Here is a 16,459-nt window from a genome sequence, read left to right as displayed (position 1 = left end):
CTACTAAAAACATATATTTATAATAAATAATAAACACCTCAGCACCACCTGTATATCCTGTGAAACACCTCCCTCCGCTGGCAGAACGAGCTCACTACAGCTTCCTCCCCACCTCCAATATCTGGGTTTCTCATTGGCAGTGGACACTACGGAAGCCTGTAAAGACCACTCAAGGTAAAACAACTCTCGCGTGTCATTGAGTTTTTTCCTGCGTGTTTCGCTTTTTTGAAGCCTCAGATTTCCACGAGGCTTTAATCTGTGGATTCATCTTTTAATTCACTTTCAGCTGCTGCGGTGATTTCACGCGTCGCTTGTTTCCACGTCCGGCTGCTCGCTCTGCTAGCCCAAGCTAAGCTAGCAGCTAGCTAGCAAGCCGCTGGTAGCCATGGCTGCAGTTATCCTGAGTTTCCCCAGTCTGCAAAGTCTGAGGATCTTTACCCAGTGAGTCCATCACACACACACACACACACACACACACGGACACACACTGACACACTCACACTGTCATGTCTGCTGTGTTGTTGTGATGCTTCTCCGTCCACTGCTGACTAGCTGATTAGCTCGTAATGCTAACCTGACCAGATGCTCTGTTGTGGCTCAGATTGTAAATCATCTGCTTGTTGTCATTTATAAACACAACCAGGGTAAAAACACGTGGATCCTCAACTTGACAACAACACGTCGATAAAGAGTTTCTCATTTTGTTAACTCGTGTTGATGCAGACGAGACGTGAGCAAGGTTAAACACAGGTAGCAGCTAGCAGGGTTAGCATCATGTAGCTGGGACTTCAGCTGTGTTTGTTTACATGAGGTTTGTCTCTGCAGTGACTCAACCTGCTGTTTCCACAGTCACTCATTCATTCATGCAGCTTCTCTCGATGCTGACTCGTGTTTCTCTTGTGTTCAGGAAGCTGTCATGGTCCCGGAGCGGCGTGAGGCTGGTGTCAGGAGGTGAGTTCCTGCTGCTCCCACTCTGTTACTGGTCCTGAGCAGGTTCACTCAGGGTCAACGGTGCAATGGAATGTGTTGGACAAGAAGAAACCGCTCAGTGCAATATTTACATTAAAGAAAAAAGCAAGTTAGAAAGACCTTAATATCACAAAAAGTTAAATACACAACTATACACATTCAGAGCTGCAGCGTGACAACTTTAGCTGTGTGGAATGTGTGTTAACACTTATTGTGTATATGTGATGCATCAACATAAGGACTCATAACGCACCACTGTATAAATAGATCACTAGAGTTCATTTTAAAGATCATCAACATGTCGGTTGTTAAATCTTCTCCAGGAGTGCGAAGGATCGAGAAGGTGCTGATCGCCAACCGGGGAGAGATCGCGTGTCGTGTGATGCGCACGGCGAAGAAGATGGGTGTCCGCTCTGTGGCGGTGTACAGTGACGCAGACAGAGACTCCATGCACGTGGCCATGGTGAGAAGCCTGATACCTGCATATAAATTGCATATTTTCAGGTTTCAGGCTCGTTTTCTTGACCTGCCCAGGGATAATGTTCTTGTTGAGCTTGCACTGATCAGTTTTGTTTCCCTGGTTTGTTCTGTAGGCGGATGAAGCCTATCACATCGGTCCTCCGCCCTCCCAGCAGAGTTACCTCTCCATGGAGAAAGTTTTGGAGGTGGCCAAGAAGTCTGGATCACATGTGAGTAATCCTGCAAAAAGATCACATCTATAAATATGTATAGACTCTTTATATAGAATCATTATTACTCCTTTTTTAAATCTTGTGTGTGTGTGTCTGTGTGCAGGCTGTCCACCCTGGATATGGCTTTCTATCAGAAAGCACAGAGTTTGCAGAGGCATGTAAACAGGAAGGCATCATCTTCATCGGGCCGCCTTCGTCTGCCATTCGAGACATGGGCATTAAGAGGTGACACACACACTTCATATATTAAATACATATAGAATCTCTCCAGGTTGTGTCATGCAGTTATTTGTAAGATTATAGGTTATAGATTATAAAGCTTTTTGTCCATTTTCAGCACATCAAAACACATCATGTCAGCTGCCGGAGTGCCAATCATTGGTGGTTACCATGGAGAGGACCAATCAAACGAGAGGCTCCAAGCGGAGGCTGTTCAGATCGGATACCCTGTGATGATTAAAGCCGTGCGTGGAGGAGGAGGGAAGGTAAGAGGACGGGATAAAAACAATCATGGACAGTTTGTCATCACAATACAAAATAAAACCGTTAAAGAATATACATCTGATGAGGTAACCTCATTGTCTGTGTGTTTGTGTGTCTGTGTGTTTGTGTAGGGAATGCGTATTGCACTTACAGACTCAGAATTCTTAGAGCAGCTGGAGTCTGCAAGACGAGAAGCCAGAAAGTCCTTCAACGATGACGTCATGCTGATTGAGAAGTTTGTAGAGGACCCCAGGTAACTTGTGCACACACACACACGCACAAACCCACACACAGACTCGCACTCACTAATTGCTAACCAGCCACTTCTCCCTCAGACACGTGGAGGTTCAGGTGTTCGGGGACACGCACGGTAACGCCGTCTATCTGTTTGAGAGAGACTGCAGCGTCCAGAGGAGACATCAGAAAATCATTGAGGAGGCACCGGGGGTGAGTTCACGATGCTCTGACTCAGCAGACGTTTGAAAAGTTACTGGGAACGAAAACAACAGTAAGAAGAAACCAATGGTACTTGAGTTTTAAGTTAATCAAAAAACCTACAATTGAACCATTTTGTCATGAAAACTTAAATTTCAGTTTTGCAAGATCCTGCAAATCTGACTTGAGGTCAAGGTTCAATATTTGTTGATCCAATTACCTCCTGGTTTTGTTGTTAGCAGACATAAAGCGTTTCACAGAACTCTAGCAGCTAATAGGTTGTTGGAAATGTCTTTGGAAAATTGTTTATTTAAGTTATTGTAACTGTGAACGAGGACAAACAGCCTGTTACACCATCATTTGCTTGACACTTGTTTACCCAAACCCACTGATAAACATTCCTCAACTGTCAAGCAGTGTTTTCACAGTTTTCACAGATTTCCTTATTCTTCCTTTCAGCCTGGGATTAGTCCGGAGGTTCGGAGAAAACTTGGAGAAGCAGCCGTCCGTGCAGCCAAAGCTGTGAACTATGTAGGAGCAGGTGAGAAACACAGACACACACCTCATCACAGTCCCTCAGACCCACAACACACGGTTACACTATATTTACACAACATTTTGTCTTTTCTGTGGAGGTACGGTGGAGTTTATAATGGACGCCAATCATAACTTCTACTTCATGGAGATGAACACCAGGCTGCAGGTGGAACATCCAGTCTCTGAGATGATCACCGGAACCGACCTGGTGGAGTGGCAGCTCAGGGTGAGAGGGGGGGGGGGGGGGAAACAGACGGAGGAAACTGAAAAACTGAAGAAACTCTTGGTGGTAAAGATGTAAACACTGATTCTGTGTGATGTCATCCTGCAGGTGGCAGCAGGGGAGCGTCTGCCTCTCCTCCAGGATGACATCATCCTCGGGGGTCACTCCTTCGAGGCGCGGATCTACGCCGAAGACCCAAACAACGACTTCCTCCCGGGGGCGGGGCCTCTGCTGCATCTCTCCACCCCCCCACCGGACCAACACACCCGCATAGAGACCGGAGTCCGGGAAGGTAGAGAGTCTCAGAACAAGGACTTCTTCACCAGAGACATTTAACAATCCCTCTGCTGATCATCATTTTCCAATCATTCGTACAAGAAGTAGAAAAAGTATCTCCTCAACGTGTGTGTGTTTGTTTCCAGGGGACGAGGTGTCGGCTCATTATGACCCAATGATCGCTAAGCTGGTGGTTTGGGGGAAGGACCGACCAGCTGCCTTGACGAAGCTGCGTTACTGCCTCAGACAATACAACGTAAGAAACACACAAAGACCCAGTCAGGAACCGTCTCTGTGTTTTCACTTTCTTTTCATCCCTTCTTCTTCTTCCTTCTTCTCCTCCTGTCCTCAGATCGTAGGACTGAACACGAACATAGAGTTTCTGCTGAGTCTCTCGGGCCACCCTGAGTTTGAGGCTGGGAACGTGACCACCAGCTTCATCCCCCAGCACTACGCAGACCTGTTCCCCGCTCCCAGTGCTCCCACTGGGGAAACCATCTGCCAGGCCGCCCTGGGCCTGGTGCTGCAGGAGAGGAAACACACACAGGAGTTCACACAAACATCCACAGGTGAGAGGACAGGACTTTTAATGTCAGGGCAAAGGATTTCACCTGGGGAAAAAAACATTTATTTACTAAGGGCACTTTGTGTGTCTGTGTGTGTGTGTGTCTGTGTGTGTGTTTTTTTAGACCCCTTCTCTCCATTTGGCTCGAGCAGCGGCTGGAGAAGCAACATTCAGTTTAACAGAAATATGACGCTGCAGGTTGGAGACAAAAGTAAGTACCAGTCACGCTGACCTTTACTGCCCCCTGGTGGACAGGAAGGTAATGAATACAGTCACACACTGACAACAAAGTTTAGATCATGGTTGAGTCGGGGCTGCAACAAATAATATCTATAAATAAAGATATAAACTGTATATATGAAGACAACATGGCAGCTTCCCAAAGGCAAATCCAACACATCTGTATTGCCCCCTGGTGTCTGACTTTAGTAATGGCCGTATACCCCTCCTCCATGGTAGTGGTGGATGGAATACTGACTAAAGTAAAATCAGATGTTCCTCTTATTTATTATGATTAAACAAAGGGTATGAAACCTCCTGATTGACAGCTGAATATTACTGTTGAGTGTGTGTCAGTGGGATCGTGACACTTCGGCTTCAGGCCGTGATTATTACTGCACAGCCTCCGAATGATGTCACAGTGTAAGATGCTGCAGGAGGAAGTTGAGGAAGTGGAGATGTGTTGTCCATGTTGTGTCCATATGCAAACATGTATATCTTTATGTTTATGTACACAAGCACAAACACACAGTCAAATATATACATGCACGTAGATAACTGGCAAACAGATAAATAGAATCATTGTGTAATCGTATTTATTTAGTTGTTTTGATTCTGATCATTTATTCAGCAGCTGGATCGTCTGTTGACGTGTGATCTTTGTTCGATTACGTGAAGATGTGGTTTATTGTGTCGGCAGCTGTTTGAGTTTAACGACACTTTGAATAATTAAGTTCAGAGCCGCTCTGCTCTGCGACACTTGGTTAATGAAGTCACATTCATTATTCAATGTTTCTATTAAAAATGTCACTGCAGAGCCCCAGAAATAGGTCCAGTGCTGCTGCTGTGAAGATGATGATGAAGATGAAGATGATGTCTCTTCACTGTTTTAATGAGTCCTAAACTCTTTCACAAACCTTTTCCTCTTGTCTGTGTCTCCAGAAGTTGATGTGGTGATCAAGTATAACAAAGATGGAAGCTATAATATGCAGGTGAGCTGGAAAAAAACACCTCCTCTTTTTATAACTGCTGCTTCTCAACAACCTGAATGAGAGGAATGTACCACATTGTGGATTAATTAAATAACTTTAAAAGTTTATACAAACTGTTTACTTTACATATGTATTACTAGCAGTAGCAGTAGTATAAGTTCTACATAACTATGGAATCTACTGTTGTTTCAGATTGGCGAGGAGTCGTACCATGTGACCGGAGAGGTGGAGTTGGAGGGCGGAGCTTCGTTCCTTCACTGTTCTGTCAACGGAGAGAAGTCTCGTCCCAAACTGGTGATACTGGAAAACACAGTTCACCTGTTCTCCACGGTGCGTTCCCAGTACCAGCTGCTTACACAACACCAGCTGAGTTCCTCCATGACAACACGTTACTTCTTTCTATTTGTAAAGATCTGCAGTTTTCACATGTTCCACAAGTTAGTGAAACAGAAAAAAAACCTCTTAAAAAAATAAGTGATTTGTTAATTATTCAAATTTACTTGGTATCAACTTTTTTTTAAGATTCAAATTATTTGAAAAGTTAAATTAAATGAGAATTGAGTCCATTGTGAAAAGTTCTGCTCAGTTTCCTGGAAGCTTCATCGAGCTGTTGTTGTTTTATTGACCATCATTGAATTAATATCAAAGTTAAAAGTTTCTGGTTCTACAGAACATTTGTCTCTTCTGCTTCAAACAACTAATTTAATGTCTCTTACACCAAAACCTTTATGGATGAAACTCAACCTTCACCTCTGTGTTTGTCGGCCTCAGCAGTTTTACAGCAGTAAAATAAAAAGTCTGTATTTGGTTTTTGGACTTCATCTGTTTTCAGTAATTTCAGGTTCATTTTCCCAAACGACAGATTTGATGAAAGCTGAGAATCAAATCTTCCCTCGGTTCATTCAGAGAGAAACTCTGTTCACTGACATCAGGGGAAATTAAAGTCTGTTCTCTTCCGCTCACCTCGGTGAACTTCTGCTCTCTGACGTGTTTCTGTCTGTTCTGCAGGAGGGAACTTCCCAGGTGTCCGTCCCGGTGCCCAAATACCTGGCCGGTGTGAGCGGCTCTGGGGCCCAGGGCGGGGCCGTGGCCCCCATGACAGGAACCATAGAGAAGGTCAGTAGGGCTGGAGTTGCACAGAGATTTAAATTAAATACATTATAATTAACACTCTTCTAAATGTAGATGTGTATGATTGATTATCCAAACCTTTGATAAAACTCAAATTCAAGGTCCAGCAGTAAAAGACCATTAACATTATTAAAGAAAATATAGATTTTACTTTTAACTGGGTAAAAAAAGAAGCTTCATAACAAACCAATCAACAGACTGAATTAGGGTTTTAATATCTTTTCATTGTGTGGCTGTGTTATTAAACACTTTAAGTCTCCTGATGACAGTAATGGACTCTGTGGAATAAATGTTTGTTCATTACTTTTAATTTATGAGGAGACTTCTGATTTTAATATAATCTATAATATAGTATAATATTTGAAAACCTCCTGACAGCCTGTGTTGATCTATATTAATGAAACGATCCTGTTTCCTGTGTTCAGGTGCTGGTGAAGGTCGGTGACACAGTGGCGGTGGGAGACGCTCTGATGGTGATGAACGCCATGAAGATGGAGGTGAGAGGCTCCTGCTGATTCCTCCTCCTCCTCCTCCTCCTCCTCCTCCTCCTCACATGATCTCACTTTGATCCAGTTTAAAACTCACTCCACTGAGATTCTGTTAAAGTTGATTCTTTCTTCTGTGTTTGTCTGCAGCACACGATCCGGGCGCCGAAGGCCGGCGTGATCAAGAAGGTTTTCTTCATCGAAGGTTCTCAGGCCAATCGCCACGCTCCTCTGGTGGAGTTTGAGGAAGAGGAGGGGGAGGAGGGTGGCGAGGAGGGAGGCAGCCAGTGAATTCAACAGCCACAAACACACACAGACAGGAAGGAGAGAGACGGAACGAGTTACTGTGACATCAAGAGCGTCCCCGTCAGGACGTGAGTTACCTGATTGGTCCGGTTCAGTCTGGAATGGATCGAGGTCTCGAACACAAAGAGACCTGACGTGTTCCTGAGTTGAACCCGAGTTACAGATTGGAAATAAAGATGGACGACGACGTCTCTACATCTTCTCGCTGAGCGAAGACGAAGCTGAATCATCACAGATACGAGCGCTGCCTTCTTTAGCTTTTCACGTCTTTGGAGTCTGGGCTGTAGCAACCGACCAATCATGAGTCAGTCTCAGCTGTCAATCATCTTCATCCTGTTTTTGTTGTTTTTATAGCATCAAATAACCAAATAAAACTAAACTTAAGAGACACACTGAATTATTTTAGTTTGGTCCATGTCCCACTTATGAACATGGAGGAGATGCGGTGTATGACCTATAGTGTAGCCAGCCACCAGGGGGCGGTATAGATAACTTCACTTTCTTGTCGTCCATCTTCATTTCCAGTAAATGATAAACGCCACGGAGATCTTTAACGTGCAGTTGCCTTTCACAGCCGAGTTTTGACTGTTGTTTGTTTCTTCTCTTTTCTTTCTTGTATTTGTTCAGATTCTTTCCTCATTGTGTTTCTTTTGGTTTCTGTTCTGGGAGTTGTGTCTTTGTTCTTTGTTGCACAGTTTGAGGCACCTCGGGGTTGAAGACACACAATGCCAGGTCTCGTTTTTCTGCTTCTCTACACAAACACACGTGGAGCAACTGAGCTAAACACTAAAACACAAAGTTTGAAGCACAAGATGAGAAATGTCTTTAGGTCTTTAGCAGATCAGGGTCAGTTTCTGAAATCTAGAAGAAATAAATATTCAAACTGAATTTAATGACCATGGATTTATTATCACTACTCAGTGGAAACTATCTATTGAGTTCGCTCGATTGATTTTCCTCTTTTCTGATGAGTTGAAGTTGTTTCAAAGCAGGTCAGAATTTAATTGTCACTAAAAACTGTTATTTTTTTTAATCGTGTGGTTTTCAGTGAGCTTGATAAAGCAAAACTTGTTGTGAACACACACTTTGATTATTTTATTGTGGGGAAAACATTTCATGAGGTTTGTTGTGGTTTGTCTTTCATGTTCTGTTCTTCCAGACTGAAACAGATCTTTAAACAAAGGCTGAGAAAAGTTTTGAGCAGAGTTAAAACATCTCGAGGAGAAAGACCTGATGAAAGAAGAGGCAGAAAAACACTCCAGAGATAAATGAGCTGCTTGTTTCAGTGTCTTTGTTTCCAGGCTCATAATAATAAACCTGAAAGGATGAAACGTCGGTCGCAGGATTTAAACCGATGTTTGATTTTGTGTGAATCAAAGAAGACGACGTGTTGCTCGTCTCTTCGTCACTAACGTTACTAACCGTGTGTTCTGGGGCCTTGTAGAAAAAAGTTAATATTTGTAGATAAATTAGTTGTTTTAAAAAGAAAGATGATTGTAGAAACTGGATCTGATTCTGTAATAAAGATTTGTTAAAGTAGACCCATGTCTGTGTCTTGTGATATTTGATGCATGAGTGATTCTTCTCCAAACTTCAAACACATTAATTTGCTCTCGAGTTGGAAACGTCTGCTACACAACAAATATGAGTAAGTGCATCTGATACATTGGAGAAATATTAATTCAAGTTTGTGTGTTGACTGAAGATCTGAACATCCTCAGCTCAGCAGGTTTCTTATTAATCTGGAACAAACACACTCGTCCTGGTTGGTTGTCAAATTTTAAAATTTCATAAATATGTGACAAAAGTTTCTAGTCTCCTCATCCAAGTATCACCATTTAATATATGTAATAAAAACAAAATATAAAACTTAAAAATATTGAAATAATGTGTCAGGAAGTTTAATTTATGAAACAATTTCTTGCAGTTTAAAACCCACAAATTCCAATGTTCAATCTTAAAAAACTGAGAATCTGAACATGATTACCTGATTGTTTCACCAACACTAAAATAACTTTCAAGGATTAAATTCATCGGCCACTTTGTGAGGTAATAAATATTCCATTTAATTTGAGCAGCTCTGCATATAAAAGTGAGAGAAACAGTTTATTAGATGAATTGCTTCTTTGTCCCGGATACAAACTCTTAATTGTATTTTCTCTCCTTCATTCATCAACATGGAGATTTTCATGAGCTGCTCTTTTCTTTTTCAATTAATTTCTAAATTAAACAAAGTCTCACGCCAAAGAGTCGTTTCTTAAAAATGTGTTTATTTCGTAAATAGAGTCGCATCTTCATAAACATTAACTATAAGACAGATTTATGGACAGAGGAGGAGGAGGAGGAGGACGTCAGTGAACAGAGGAGTGATGAAGAATGAATCCTCAGCTGAAGCCTGATTTACTGATAAGGGGGAGGGGGAGGGGGGGGGGGGAATGATCTTCCAGTCTCGCTGCCTGATGCTGAGTCACAGGACGTTCAGAAACCAGATCGCTGGACACACTTTCATTCACTTTCCTGTTTCCATCCAGAAAAGCATGATTTGATTCCGGTCTGTGAGGAGAAGCTGAGACTCCGACATCAGAGGCTGAACCGGCTTCAGGAAGATTTCACTTGAACCAAGAACATGTTATAATAACAAACCCTGTGAACCCAACGTGGAACATGATGTTACATCTGCAGTTGAACCCAGAGGAGAAGTCTGGATTTTCATTATGTTTCTAAAGCAGAGAACAAAGACGACCGACGGCTGATTTTAGATTTTTTACTAATGTCCAAGAAGCAGGAAAACTCAAAACCTCGACTGGAGCCAGGATTTTACGGCTCTGTGTCTTAAATAAGATCAAATTAAACTCTGACGAGGCTTTTGATTGACGACATGATCCTCATCTGGTGATAAAATATTAAATTAAATTCCTTTCTTTTTTCACATTATGAGGCTGAGTCATCTCCTGCTTCGAGAAATAACCTGGAGGCATCGAACCAAACTGCTCAGCTGAGAGAGTTTGGTTCAGGTCCGAGTTCAAGAACAGATCTAACATCAGTTTCCTGTAAAATTCTGTCTCTAATAACTTTTGATATGTGAAGAAATGTGACAGGACATAAAGTCTGGATAAAAAAAAAAACCTTCAAAACCAAGTGTTCGAAATTATTATTATTAAACCAAGAAGTAATTCTATAGATTTTAAAATGTACCTTCTCCAACAAGGTTTTGTTTTTGTCTCAACTGTATGTAGTTTGTCGTATTGATTCATTTATGAATACAATACTTTCACTGATGTGATCTTACTTTAGTTTGGGAACACTTTGGGCTTCCGCAGATGACCACAAGGGGGCGTCAGCGCTGCTCAGACACTGCAGGTGTTTGTGCACAGATCAGATTCTGCAGCCTCGAGACAAAACACTCAAATAAGAGGTCACAGATGATGCTATTCAAGTTTTTACTCCCGGTGGAGGGGGGGGGGGGGGAATCGATAACAAGGATCATTTTATAAAAATAAGAATCTATTGGAGTGTTTAACACGTTAAATATCAAATATGAGGTCAAATGGTTCAAAAGAAAATAGAGAAGACATTTCCTGTGTTGACATTGAAACAGGAACAGTGGCGATCAGAATCTGTGAAGTCACTCACGAACTGTAACTTTTGACTTCCTGGTTCAGAGCGTAGACGGGAAGAGGGCGGGGGGGGGGGGGGGGGGGGGCGTTTTACAGAAGCTACAGATTTATTGATATGTAAGAAAAGTTCAACACAAACACAGGAAAATAAAGTACTGCAATAATAAATAGACACTTTCATTGTCACGTTTGTACCGGACTGAAAAGAAACTAAGGACGTGAACGAGTCAGATTCAGAATCGGACAAAGAAACTTCTTCAAGCATCGAACGCAGCGAATCAGAAACCTGCTGCGACTGTGTGTGTTCCCTGTGTTGTGTGTTTCTTGACCTCAAGTTTAAAACGGTTGTCTTGTGAGGTTTCGATATCGAGTCTCGCTTCTTCTGGATTCTCCTCGAAGTTAAACCTGATGTGGGATTTGTTTCCTAATTTCACTTTTCACAAAGCTGAGTACCACAACTCCTTCCATACAGAGGAACACACCAACACATACACACAAACACGCACTTCATCATGGAGCGTGGAGAACATAAGAGCGGAAACATGACTGGGATGATTTGAATGGTGGCGCGTGAGGCGATGATTCAAGCAGAAAAGAAGTTGATATGAAACTTGTGCAAAGAACGCTTGTCTTCCTCTATTCTCCGGCCGAGTCATGTATCTGATAAATCAGTCTCTGAGAAGACAGAGACATTCTGCTGTCTGGGTCAACGTGCAGCAGCCGGGGTTTGGAAAGAGCATCTCGCCATTAAAGCCATTTTCATCTGGCTGGGATCCAAATAGAACCATTACCCCATCGGGGGGGGGGGGGGGAGGTTAATTCCACAGATGTTCTCAAACCTGATTGGGTCAACTTTTGCTTTTAAAATGTCCCTGACGTCATGGGTCTAAATGCTGAGATGCTTCCTCCAACCAGGCTGAATGAGAAAAGGCATTGAGGGGAACAACGACAACAGAAAGCACAGAATCAAACCGCTCCCGTCTGCAGCTCCTTCACTTATCTACCACGAAAACAACCTTCTTGAAAACGTATGGCTTTTTAAAACAGGCGCACCGCCGGGGAGTCGGAGGCCTGGACAGTCGAGACGAGAGAAGCAGCGCGAACAATAATAATCGTCTTCGTAACAACAACAGGAAGCTTCTGTACAATCAGGCACAAAAATACACACTTCACTCTGATGAACTCCAGAGTCCTTCGGTCTTTGGTTGCACGGTGGAGGTGAAGCTCCGCCCACAGTATCGAGAGAACACCGTCGCTCTGGAAGTGAGCAGAGCCGCTGCATCAGCAGAAAGCTCTGGATGCTACAGGGCTGTGGGGGGGGGGGGGGGGGGGGGGGGGGGGGGGGTCTCTCCCTTTCAGTCTGATCAGGAAGAGAAGGTGCAGCGGGTTCGCCAGAAGCTCAAAAAGGTTTTTATACAGTTACTTCAGCTGCCAGCTCCCGGTGCTACGTGGGGGATCCTGGCTGGTGTCGGTCAAACCAACTCAGTGCAGCTGGGTTCAATGGTTCAGTCCAGGTCCGACTGGCAGAAATAACCTTCCCCTGTCTCACTGGGTCATTTTTATGCCAGTTTCCAGTAGAACACGTTTGGGAAACTGAGTTGAAAATGAAAAATATCTTCACCAGAGATGGTTGGTTCAATATAAGACTCAACACATCTCTCTCTAAAGCGTTTCTCTTCTAAATGAGACTTCAGATTTCTCTCCAGGCCTCAGGTCCTCTGTCAGCAGCAGAGACTCTGATCGGTTCAGATGCGTCTTGTCCACAGAGGAACATACATCAGGAAACGTCCTTTGGCTTCAAACGATGCAGCAGCTCTCGTGTCAAGTTCGCTTTGCAACTTGCTGAATTGAGTTTTGAGATGAAGTGTGTTGGTTAAAATGGCGGCAGGGGAGCGGTAAGGACTCAGAGCGGAGCGGTGCCTACCCCCCCCCCCCCCACCCCCCCTGGCTCTGTGCGCTACAGTCAGTGGCCTCTGGGTGTCAGCAGTGAGACGCCTCGATGGGCGACAGCGTCAGGATGCTGCGATCGTTAGAGTAGAAGTTCTCCGTGTCGCCCCAAGACCTGAAAACAGGCAGCAGGGACCGAGGGTTAGGACACTGATGCAAAGTGTGTTTCTGTGTCTGTGTGTGTGTGTGTGAGATGTCCAAAGGTTTGTGTTAACAATCACCACAACCAGGCTGAAGGGGCAGAGTGAGAGGTGGAGGAGTGAAGAGTTAGTGATGAGTGTGATGTTGTTAGTGATGAGAATCTAAAGTCTCTTCTCATTTACTCACTAAACCAGATTTATCTGAACCAGACTGAGTCGGAGGATAAAACCTTTTAGTCCAGAGTAAATCATAATAAAAGGGATTTCATTCAGAACTTGAATTGTTGCTTATTTAAATAAGTTGTTGCAGAGAAACAACAACAAAGATTCTTGGTTCTGAGGTTTGAGCAGATGAGGAGAGACTCGAGCTACGTTACCCGTGAACATGACGTCAACACAATCACCACAAAGAGAAATAAATCATGACCAACAAGCATCAGCAACATTCGTGCTACACAATGAATCGTCTGCTCTCAACAGGACCAGGAGGAGAATTCGATCTTCTGGCCGAATATAAAAACACCAAGTACAGCAGGCGGATAAGAAATCTCAAGAAAAATATATGTTCATGTTCTGACTGTACGATCTTCTTCCACAGCATTAAGCCTTTGTATGTAGAATATACTCTATGATCTACATGACACAGCCCTCCTGTTCTGTTAGCAAACTGGGTCTCTACTGGAAACGTGTGACAGGGACAAATCCAGACTGGTGCACGATGTCGTCTTTTTTTATAAAACGCTCAAACTAACAGTCTAACGATAAACTAGGCCAGAAAATTCCAACATGGACGAATCAGGAGAGTCACAGCTTCTCCACCGTGAGGATCTTCTGTGAAAGGTCACGACAGACGAACCTTCACGGCATCAAACGTGAACCAGAGCCGACGATCAGAGCTTCTTCCTCAAAGCAGCAGAGACACTGTGGTTCTACATCCTGTGAGTTCAAACAGCACCCCCCCCTCCTGCCAGCTGATCTTCACAAGGCTGTGTGTGTAACTGTGTGTGTGTTTGCAGCTCTAACACACTGATTTGCTTCATAGCCGAGAATCAGCTAATGTCAGACCTTTCTCATTTCTGACCCCCCCCCCCAACCCACACCTGTTTGTTTACTTCCTTGTATTTACTAGATGTCAGTCGACCTGCTCTGAATAATTCCCACGACCTTTAATCCAACTCTGCTCCGTGAGATGAAGACAACCGTTTTAAAACCTGGTGAACATGAAACAGGCTGATGACTCAAACGGTGGTTGGACTGGAGGCGCTGTCTCACGTGCTGCATCGTGAACACGAGTCCGGCTGTCTACAGGCGACGAGGTCAAAACGGAAAACGTTAGACCCTTCTGGGGTGAGCCAGTGGGAACGTGAACCCAAGAAAAGAACAGGACAGGACGGGTTTCTGACAAGATGGCGCTCACAGGGGACATTAACAGCACAGGAAGAATTAATGTGGAAGGTCGAGCAACATTATGCAGATTTCAGACACAAAAGGGACAAGGACACGGAGAGACAGCGGGGACAGAAAACAGACTAGTGCAAGAGGACGAGTGTGTGCGGGGGCACAAATACATACAGGTTTACATTGTGTACAAAATACCAAAGGCAACAGCAGCCCCCATGCAACAAGACAGAGTCTGGGCATCCTTGTTTTGCAGCCTGTAGGGGGCGCTACACACCCCGGGTTATAAAACAAGCATGCCCTCAAAGTTGGCCTCTTCTCAGAAGCACGTATAAGGCTTCGGGATCCAGTAGAAAAAGACGAATAGTTACATGAAAAAAAACAAAGAACTCTCAGATACGGCACTTCCCAGCAGCCTCTCTGGTTCAGGATGTGGTCCCCTGTTTTACTGAGGAGGAGGAGGAGGAGCGAGAGATGTCTGACAGGAGCTGAGTCTTCATCATTCACTGATTTGACTGTTAAAGGGTCATAACAGTCAATTTGTTTAATTTCTATTACAAAACAACAAACTGGGTTTGAAGCCAACTTTAAGTTTGTTGATTAAATAATCACGAAAGAGGTTTAACAGTTGCTTATGTGGATGTATTCCTGCTTATTGAAGCACGTCAAAGGACTCAGGACAATTTGATTTGTTTGGAGACTCAGCTACTGGAATGTGACGAGAACACGTGGGAAGCAATATTTAAAAAAACATCTCTGACTCCTCACATCCACGTCTGTTCCTGCTTCGTCGCCCACAAGACACGATTCAGCCTCAGCCAGCAGTCAATGCTACAACAACAGACCAAGTCAAGCAGCCAGCTACAGTTGGGCTTTGGATAAATATCAGATTAATTCTTTATGGTGTATATAAGATGCTATTGCGCTTGCCATACGTCCCTTCCAGTCACTAAGCGTGTTATATAGGACTGGGTGGATACATTCCCTCACCCCTGTGGCAGTTTCCTAGCATTAAGGCCGAACGTGGGAGTCTCACTACTCGCTCTCTGTGGATTTCTGCTTTCTTAACTGAAACCCAGAGGGTGAAGAAGAGGGTGAGGAGGAACACAGGTATGAGGGGGGGGTGAAAACCAAAGCATTTTACTAATGTTTGTATGTATCCCTCTGGGAGTATAACTCGACAGATGGAATAATGTAATTGTTCCTGATCAGATGAAGCGTAAGAGGTTTATTATTTGAACTGCAGCCCAGTAACTCAAAATTACAGTCAGTCACAATTATACGTCTGAGCGATGAGATTACTGATACAGCTGCATCCCTCAAAGCCGACTGACCGCGATGACACAGTCATGTGCTCAACCGCAAGAGGTGGCAGGTTGCAGTCCAGAGGGGGGGGGGGGGGACTGCAGCTGTCATAGCCTTCACCCACACCCACACACCCACACTGTAGGTGCCCACATCCTCTGACTTTGCGAGGTCCACTGCAAAACACTCACACCCAAAGAATGCTACATCTTCATTATTGATCTGATCAATAGCGAATGTCCCACAGCTGTTATTTTTTTTTGGGGGGGGGGGATTGATGCTCAGCAGAAAGGGGCTGATCAGGTCAATTAATCGATGACCTCCTTACTCTGGGATTCAGGTAAAAAAAGACGCAATAACACACAAACTGCCGACGGAGCAGACCCACAAGCTGTGAACTCAGTGCACTCGTCTTTAAAGCTGCACTCGGCAAAAACAATATTTCATGGGGGGAAAAAAAGAAGCTAAATCAATGAAGAAAATGAAGTTGTTGATGTTTTCTCATCCTTTATCACATAGTTGTGCTGCAGCAGAGGAAGAATTTTGTCTGCAGCCACTAAGAGTTCACTTTGTTCAGGAAACAGACATTGTGTTTTATTGTATTTACCTCTCACTGGCTTTGGCTCCCAAAATGCAACAATTGCTGAGTGCAGCTTAAAAGCTGAGTCACAACTAACTCCCACTTGATATAAAGCACTTTATATCCCTTCAAACACAGGATATAATAGTAGAGATGTGA

General features: G+C 43.8%; 2 protein-coding genes across 4 annotated transcripts in view; one reads left to right on the top strand and one right to left on the bottom strand.

Annotated features, from left to right (window-relative positions):
- The first annotated feature begins 141 nt into the window (after positions 1–141).
- On the top strand, positions 142–8,854 carry mccc1 (methylcrotonyl-CoA carboxylase subunit). Of its 2 annotated transcripts, XM_062395402.1 has the most exons (20): positions 142–174; positions 287–441; positions 908–951; positions 1,293–1,432; positions 1,563–1,658; positions 1,765–1,886; positions 1,999–2,146; positions 2,276–2,397; positions 2,480–2,591; positions 3,039–3,120; positions 3,215–3,342; positions 3,448–3,631; positions 3,762–3,871; positions 3,968–4,184; positions 4,305–4,391; positions 5,342–5,391; positions 5,584–5,721; positions 6,400–6,507; positions 6,948–7,019; positions 7,158–8,854. In XM_062395402.1, exons 2-20 carry the CDS (start codon positions 386–388, stop codon positions 7,296–7,298), a joined length of 2,157 nt encoding a protein of 718 aa, XP_062251386.1. In that variant the 5' UTR covers positions 142–174; positions 287–385; the 3' UTR covers positions 7,299–8,854. The 2 variants fall into 2 exon arrangements, with proteins under 2 accessions (XP_062251386.1, XP_062251385.1); XM_062395401.1 differs by lacking the exon at positions 142–174 and having other exon boundaries at positions 182–441.
- Positions 8,855–12,262: 3,408 nt separating this feature from the next.
- The window catches only part of atp11b (ATPase phospholipid transporting 11B), a 38,349-nt gene continuing 34,152 nt past the window's right edge, over positions 12,263–16,459 (bottom strand). For both annotated transcript variants that reach the window (XM_062395345.1, XM_062395346.1), the window contains exon 30: positions 12,263–12,992. Coding sequence is in view for 1 of the 2 variants with exons in the window: in XM_062395346.1 (XP_062251330.1) it covers positions 12,911–12,992 (82 nt within the window). In the remaining variant the exon portion in view is untranslated. The remainder of the gene's footprint in view (positions 12,993–16,459) is intronic.

This window comes from Platichthys flesus, chromosome 9 (genome assembly GCF_949316205.1).
Source record: "Platichthys flesus chromosome 9, fPlaFle2.1, whole genome shotgun sequence".
NCBI lineage: Eukaryota > Metazoa > Chordata > Actinopteri > Pleuronectiformes > Pleuronectidae > Platichthys > Platichthys flesus.
Note: the sequence above shows the minus strand (reverse complement) of the source record. Positions and strands in the feature narration are given on the sequence as shown.

What these genes read in the sequence shown, in the direction of transcription:
- mccc1 (XM_062395402.1), top strand. Translation starts at nt 386, where the DNA reads ATGGCTGCAGTTATCCTGAGTTTCCCCAGTCTGCAAAGTCTGAGGATC. An exon ending in ACTCCATGCACGTGGCCATG is followed by an intron (nt 1,433 to 1,562) that starts GTGAGAAGCCTG and finishes TTTGTTCTGTAG; the next exon opens with GCGGATGAAGCCTATCACAT. An exon ending in AGAGACCGGAGTCCGGGAAG is followed by an intron (nt 3,632 to 3,761) that starts GTAGAGAGTCTC and finishes GTTTGTTTCCAG; the next exon opens with GGGACGAGGTGTCGGCTCAT.